This window comes from Vombatus ursinus, unplaced genomic scaffold (genome assembly GCF_900497805.2).
Source record: "Vombatus ursinus unplaced genomic scaffold, bare-nosed wombat genome assembly UNPS02000582.1, whole genome shotgun sequence".
NCBI lineage: Eukaryota > Metazoa > Chordata > Mammalia > Diprotodontia > Vombatidae > Vombatus > Vombatus ursinus.
In genome coordinates, this window is record NW_020940360.1 from 37194505 (window position 1) to 37202933 (window position 8429).

Below are 8429 nucleotides of genomic sequence, written 5' to 3' on the forward strand. Positions count from 1 at the left end.
TTTGAAGGTAACATTATGTTCATTCTGCTTACAAGACAATCACATAAATTGAGAATACATCCAATATTCCTATTTTACTTATATTTATTTATTTTTTGCTTGTAGCTGCCCAATATATTTAATGAGTATCTTTCTCTAATGATCAAAAAGGCTATTCAATTTCTCTGTTAACCTATTTCAAAGAACAAAAACTAACAAAGCAAAGAAACGTGGTTACTTTTAATAGCATTCTAAAGCATGTTTTGGCAAGTAATATTATTACAGGACTATTCTTTTGTTAAAACACCAAAACTCAGCCAAAAAGAGATACTTCCTTTGATTTGAAATCCTATGCTTAGAAAGAAACTCCTTTCTGATGGCCAGAAGCCCCCAACAGGTACTGTATCTGAATACTCTATCAGGCCATCCAGAAGGTAACTTGAAAAATAAAGAATAGCAGCATTTGTTCTTCTTTTCCTAGCCCACATTATGGGGATTTTCCCATAGGAGGATAACCTAACTATACATCATTGTGAATAGTCAAACAAAATTAACCAGTGACTGGGTTTATATTTTTAAGAGAGAAAAAGGTCTGTAATTTATGGTCAAAATCAATAGCTCTAAATTGAGGTTCCTTGTATTTTTTGGTCATCTTGGAACCTAAGTAAGGAATGAGTTCACATCTTTCTATAAACTGCTCCAGCTTCTTCTTATATTTTTTCCGTGAATATTCAGAACCTTTAGGATTAAATGCTATAAGGAAGTAAACAAAAAACATAAATATCTACAGTGAAGCCGATGATACAAGATACTGAAAAGAGAAGATGTTTGAGACATGTAGATATATAATTCATTTCAAATACAAACAATTCTTAGATTATCTACTATTTTAGATTATCAAAGCAATGGTGACCCTTTCCTCTATCCCCATTTGCATGAAAAATTGAGAGTTTCAATTATTATATTAAAAAAATCAGCAATACCAGTGATAGTGATTTTAATTAAATCTGCCTTCTAATAATAATAATAGTTGGCATTATTTATATAGTGCTTTAAGGTTTGCAGAAACACTATGCACACTATGTCATTTGTTTGATTCACAAAACCTTGTGAATCAGGTCCTTTTGTATTATCATCTCTATGCTTTAGATGGGGAAATCGAAATGCAGAGAGTTAAAGTGACTTGCCAATGATTCCATAAGTACAAATATAAGTATCAGAGGCAGAAGTCAAATCTGACTTGCCAATGGTTTCATAAATACAAATATAAGTATCAGAGGCAGAATTCAAATCCAGATCTCTCCTGACTTCAAATCAATGATTCTTATGCTATAGCATACTTTTTTTCCTTTCTGGTCCATCAGAGGAGGTTGATACAGGCAGTTTATTAGCACGGTGGATAAAGCTCTGGGCCTCAAGTCAGGAAGACCTGACTTCAGATATTTATTAGTATGTAACCTTAGGCAAGTCCCCTAACTTGTTAGCCTCAGCTTCCTCAACTGCAAAATGGGAATAACAATAGCACCTACCCACAGGGTTGTTGTAATGATTAAATGAGATATTTGTAAAAAGTGCTCAGCACATAGTAGGTGCTATATAAATGTTTATTACTCCCTCCACCCCAATCATAATGCCTCTATAATGACTCTTCCCCCCCCCCCCAAAAAAAATAATTAGACAATCCTCCCTGTTAAGAGGAGCTGGAGTTTGGTGTCTTCCCAGGGCACGTATTCAAGGCATAATAAGTAACCTCCCAAGATATGTCAAAAAGGATGATTATTGGAGCAGCTGGGTGGTGCAGTGGATAAAGCACTGACCCTGAAGTCAGGAGGACCTGAGTTCAAATCTGGCCTCAGACCAAACACTTGACACTGACTAGATGTATGACCCTGGTCAAGTCACTTAACTCCAATTGCCAAAAAAAATAAAAAAAATAAAAAGGATGATTACTATTCTACTTTTGTTGATTCAAATGGCAACAATTGATACTGGCAGAAAGAACCTAGAAAGCACCAAGGAATTGATTCAATGTAAGAAATTGAAGCCCATGGTGGTGTGTTGATGTTTATCTTCATCATTGTTACCCATTGAAGACAAAGGAGGGAGAAGAGAAAAGCTGACTCAGTGAGTGAACATATGGTTAATAATATGGTATTTAAAAATAGGATTTAGATATCTGGACCACAGCTTAAAACATAGGCTAAGCAGTAGCTGGGGATAGAGTAGACCTACCAAATGCCATTAAGAATATAATTATTTGTGGTCAAAGGATATGAACAGACAGTTCTCAGATGAAGAAATTAAAGCCATCTATAGTCATATGAAAAAATGCTCTAAATCACTATTGATGAGAGAAATGCAAATCAAAACAACTCTGAGGTACCACATCACACCTATCAGATTGGCCAACATGACAGAACAGGGAAATGATAAATGTTGGAGAAGATGTGCAAAAATTGGAACACTAATGCATTGTTGATGGAGTTGTGACATGGTCCAATCATTTTGGAGAACAATTTGGAACTATGTCCAAAGGGCTATAAAAATGTGCATATCCTTTGACCCAGTAATAGCACTTCTAGGGCTGTATTCCAAAGAGATCATACAAATGGGAAAAGGACCCACATGTACAAAAATATTTATAGCAGCTCTTTTTGTGGTTGCCAAGAATTGGAAATTGAGGGAATGCCCATCAATTGGGGAATGGCTGAATAAATTGTGGTATATGAATGTAATGGAATATTATTGTGCTATAAGAAATGATGAGCAGGTGGACTTCAGAAAAACCTGGAAAGACTTGTATGGACTGATGCTGAGTGAAATGAGCTGAATCAGGAGAAAGTTGTACACAGTAACAGCCACGTTGTGTGATGACTAACATGGAAAGACTTAGCCCTTCTCAGCAATGCAAGGATCTAAGACATCTCCAAAGGTCTCATGATGGAAAATGCTATCCACATCCAAAGAAAGAACTATGGAGTTTGAATGCAGATGGATGCCTACTATTTGCTATTCTTTTTTCTTCTGTTTTGTTCCTCCTATTGGTTCTAATTCTTCCTTACAACATCACTGATGTGAAAATATGGGGAGAAAAATTAAAAAATTTAAAACTCAAAAGCTTATGAAAGTGATTGTTGATAAATCAAAATAAACTTATAAAAAATAATATATTTATTTGGTGTTTTGCAAATCAAACCAAAATTGCTTTAGATTAAAAAGGACAGGGGAAGGAGAAAACTGTCTAAGTGTATATCTTAGTAGATACACCAAGTTAGATACCATATACGGAAATATTACAATTTAGGAAGAATTGATGTTGAGACTTCCAGAAAGTCTCCTGAGAGGAACAGTTAGCCATTTTTTAACTTGCCTTCATGATAATTTCATCCTTCAAAATTTGGAGGAACCGACAAGGGGAAATTCTATTCTGGATCTGATTCTCACCGAATAGGGAAGAAGTGGTTTCTGGGATGAAAATGATGCAAACTTTGAGGGGAAGTGATTCCTTCCCTTCTTAGAATTTGTGATGGAGAAGGAGAAGAAAACTAGACACGTGAAATCTAGGTTTTAGGAGAGCAGACTTAAAAAGGTACAGAGGAAGTACAGGCAGAATTTTTGAACTAAAATTCTTCATAGAAATTCACCTACAAGAGCAGGCAGAGATGACATATTTATCATATCTGCTGATGGCACTAAGGTAGGAGGGAAAGGTAAAACAGTGAATGACAATGGTACAATGAACAAATCTTTAGCTGCTGCAATGCTTTCCACAATGTTCCATCTCTCTAGTGCCACACTCCCTTCTTATTGCCTATGGTTTTGCTTTTCAGAATTTTGTAGCTCTAGGTACCATTCTTCTCATTCTCAGGAATGTACATGAATCAATATTGCTTGCTAGAGAATTATATAAATACATACATATGTTTAGATATAACTATGTTGATAAATGAGGCCTTTCTTCCTTATTAGTATCTTTGGGTATTGACAGTTTATTCCCTGTTTCCTATGGAATGTGGGCTTGGATTCATTAAGAAACATTCCAGTCTATAAGAACAATTCAAGTACAGCCACAGGCTGAACTCAGTGGGAAGACTGATGCCCCTATTAATTGGCTTGTATCCTGTGTTGATTTCTTCTTGTTTGCTATTTTACCCCTAAAAACAGCAGAGATCTCCCCTCTTCCCAATTATAATTTCACAAAGCCTCCTTTTGAGCCCTGATGGCTTATATCATAGATAAGATCCTCTAAGTTCCCACTGTTAGGTAACTTTAGGTAAATCAAGGAAACAATTCTAATCTGATATTTCCATCCTCCTCCACCAGGGACTATGTTCAGGGACCACAAATCACAGAGCTAGAGGTAGAAGAAAACAATTTATTCCCTACCAATCATCATGCTGGAACCCCTGAAAAGGAGGGCTTATTTACAACACACATCAGAGATGGGATTTTTCTTATTTAAAAAAAGTGGGGAGGGGGGAGTTGGGAAGCCATTTTTGAAGCTGCCAAACCACCCCAATCCAGGGAACTGTCATACCACTGTCTCAGTTTGGATGTAGATTTGGAGGTTTATAACATTCCACTTGCATCTCCAGCTGGTTATAAAGAATACCCTTTAATAAATCTCTTTTGGACATGTAAGTCTTCTGCATAGGTTTCCTTTCTCCCTCCCTACGTAGATACAGGGTTGCCACATAATTCTCATTTGGAGGAATTTATAAATGAAGGAATTAAAATGGATGGGAGAAAATGATCAATATTATCTTGAACTCAGCCCTTATTCCAATTGCTAGAGTAGGTGGCTCTAATTTAATGATAGGTTCAGAATCCAAAATGCTATTGACAGGCTAGATGGAACACTGGTCTGAACCTCCTGAGATGATATTTAATGGGGATAAACCTAATGTCTTATACTTGGATTTGAGAAACCAACTTTTTAAGTACAAGATGGGGGAAACATGGTTAGATAGCAGTTTGTTTAAAAAAGATCTAGGGATTTTAGTGGACTACAAACTTGGAAGCAGAATTAATAAGATTTGGTTACAAGTTTAATATAAAAGTTGAGGGAGAGATAAGGGAAAGGGGAGGGGAATAAACATTTCTATATGCCTACTATGTGCCTGGTATTGTGCTCAGCACTTTTTATAAGTACTATTTCATTTGATCCTCACAACAACCCTGTGAGGGAGGTGCTATTATCCCTATTTTACAGCCGAGGAAACTAAGGCAAACAGAGGTGAAGTGAGTTGCCAGGGTCATAGAGCTAGTAAGTATCTAAGGTCACATTTGAACTCAGGTCTTCCTGACTCCAGGCCCAGTGTTCTATCTGCTGGGCTGCCTCAGATACAGCAAAACATAATTGGAAAAATCCATGGATCTCAAACCAGAAGATCCAGGTTCCTGTTCCAGATTTCTACCTTACTAGTTTTACAACCACAACAGCAGTCTTAATAAATATGAAAGTCAATTACATGGAAGAGAGATAAGTTTTAACCTGTTTGGCCCCAGAAGGACCAGAACTAGGAGCAATGGGTGGAAATGGAAAAAAGGCAAATTTAGGTTTGAGAAACTTTCTAACAATCCCCAAGTGGCATGGGCTGCTGCAGGAGGCAGAGAGTTCCTCTGCTTGGAGGATCTGCAAGCTGAGCCCTGACTACTGCTTACTGGGGATGTTATGGGGTGGGAGAGGAGGAGGGGAATGCTTTTTCCAGGAGATGCTGGACTACATGGCCTCTGAGGCCATGTCTGAAATTTTATGTTTCTAGGCATCTTATATACCCCGCTATACAATGATGTTAGGTAATTTATTTTATTTTGAGGGTTCCAACTCAAATACTTACCTTTTAGATGAAACGCTACATAGAGTAAGGCAGATCTCTTTATACTTTGGAAGGGAAATTTGGGCTTTAAGCAGCCTACTTCATTCATGGCTTTAATTAGAGAAGTTGCTGCACCCTGTAGAGAGGAAGCAGAGATGGCTATGTCATTGAGTAGTTGAAGATAGTTTCTTTATTATCCTTATGGTTAAAGGAGAGAAAACCACCTATTCTCTACTCCATCAGATAGCATTTGCAGAGTGTAGGAGAAATTATTAAGAAGACCAATAAGCAATCATGATAGAGACATAAAATATATTTAATTAAGTGTTGTTCTGGTATGAGGATAGAGAGCTGGCTGTAGAGCAGGAAAATCTGAATTCAAGTCTCTCCTTTAACGTATACTAACATATACTGGTTGTATGACCCGGGGCAAGTCACTTAGCTTCTGAGTGCTCTAAGCAACTCTTCAACACTGTAAATTGCAGAGAAGGTGTCTGCTTATATTGGTAGAGGAGGTTTCCTCATCTGGGAGTTCCCTATATCAGTGACATCACAGGTTCAGTCATTATCCCTACTTAAGCATTTTTATTTTTAATCTGCATTTTCATTGATAGAGGTAGCTGCCCTTGAGGAACTTCTAACACCGATGAAAGGTAGCTTTTTTGCAACTTTTATTTTTATTTATTTTTAACACTCAATTTTATTTTCAATTTTGAATTCTCTTCTATCCTCCTCCTGCAAGTCAAGAAAAATAAGACCCATTATGAAGATGTATAGGCATGCAAAACAAATTTCCCTATTATCCATGTTCTAGAAAAGAAAGAAAGAAAAAAGAAAGAAAGAGGAAGAAAGAAAGAGTCCTTAGGAACTGTGTTTAGTCAGTATATTGATCAGTTACTAAGTCTTTGGCTAAGATGAAAAAAAACGATAACTACTGGAGGGAGAATAGGTACTTTAATGAATTGTTGGTGAAACTGTGAACTGGTCCAAGTATTTTAGAAAGTAATTTGGAACCATGCCCAAAAAGCTATTAAATTGTTTATTCCCTTTAACCTAGAGATAATGCTACTAGGCCTATGCCCCCAAAGAGATCAAAGAAAGAGGAAAAGCATTCATATGTACAAAAATATTTATAGCAGCTTTTTTGTGGTAGCAAAGAATTGGAAACTGAGGGGATGCCCATTAATTGGGGAATGTCTGAACAAGTTATGGTATATGAATGTGATGGAATACTATTGTGGTATAAGAAATGATGAAGGGGATGGTTTCAGGAGAAACTGGGAAGAACTGCAAAGTGAAGTGAGCAGTACCAGGAGAATAATTTATATATTAACAGCAATGCTGTAAAGATAATCAACCTTGAAAGACTAAGTAACTCAGATCAACACAATGATTAACCACAGCTCCTAAGAACTCACAATGAAACATGTTATCTACATCCAGATAGAGAGCTAATGGATTCACATGCAAGTTGAAACACTTATCCTTTCTTTTCTTTCTTTTTTTCTTTCTTTCTTTCCTTCCTCCCCCCTTCCTTCTCTGCTCCCCTCCTCTTCCCTTCCATCCTTCTTTTTTTTGATCATTGGTAAGGGGGAAATTTGTTTTGCATGACTATGCATATTTATAATGGATTTTGTTTTTCTTGTCCTCTCAACAGATGTATGATGGGAGGAGAGAACTGGGAACGGAAAGTAGAACAAAATCGAATTTTATGGTGGGATTTTTTGTTTGCTTGTTTGATCATTCTTCCAACCTACTTCTTGCCTTTTGACTTTATATTAGTGCTGAGCTCTCTGCTCTTTTGGGGGGATGTCTGATCTGAGGTTCTGTCTCTTTTATGGATTTCTGCTGCTTTCCCAGCTCAGGCTGGGAGGCCTGCAAGCTTTCAGTGCTCCTAAAAGTGGTGCAATCCAGGGTGAGGTTTTTTCATTGTCTTCCTGGTCCAAGCTCTTCAAGTTCCTGACCTCGTTTTGGGTCTGTTCACATTGTTACTGGACTCGGTCACTTTTAGTCCCCTAGAAGGTTCTGCAGGTTCAGAAAGATTGAACTCCCAGCTTTTCTTTGGTCTGGGACTCCTGCAAGCTTACATGTGGGGCTCAAGGCTAGACTTAGTCTCTGATCTAGTCCTGGGATGAGAGTCACACAGCCTCTGTCTCTGGACCTTGTTCCTTCCTCAGTAAACAACTAGAGCCTATGCTTGAAACTGCTTCTCTCTGCCTTAGATATGTGACTTGGAACTGTGGCCCAGAAGTGGAGGACAGAACGGTCAGGCTGTACCCTTTCCTGCACCCAGTGCTAGTTCAGGGATACCCTGGCATCTCTTTCTGCCCTGATGCATCTTGCTCTGGTGCCCTGTGTTGGCCCTCTTTCACTCCTTGGTTGCTGGAATGCTCTGGGCTGCTCCTGGCCAGACCCTATCTCTAGTATTTATAGGCCTCTCTGTCTCCTTAAGCTGCCCGTGGCTGGAAAAATGACTCACTGTGCTCTTATTTTCTTTCTTTCTTTCTTTCTTTCTTTCTTTCTTTCTTTCTTTCTTTCTTTCTTTCTTTCTTTCTTTCTTTCTTTCTTTCTTTCTTTCTTTCTATCTTTCTTTCTTTCTTTCTTTCTTTCTTTCTTTCTTTCTTTCTTTCT

At 37.7% G+C, this 8429-nt stretch overlaps 1 protein-coding gene across 1 annotated transcript in view; it reads right to left on the reverse strand.

Annotated features, from left to right (window-relative positions):
- Positions 1-8429, reverse strand: part of AK9 (adenylate kinase 9) — a 141820-nt gene continuing 133391 nt past the window's right edge. The window contains exons 39-40 of the mRNA XM_027855923.1: positions 5820-5934; positions 1-732 (exon numbers count right to left, since the gene is read on the reverse strand). Coding sequence (XP_027711724.1) covers positions 530-732; positions 5820-5934 — 318 coding nt within the window. The 3' untranslated portion in view covers positions 1-529. The remainder of the gene's footprint in view (positions 733-5819; positions 5935-8429) is intronic.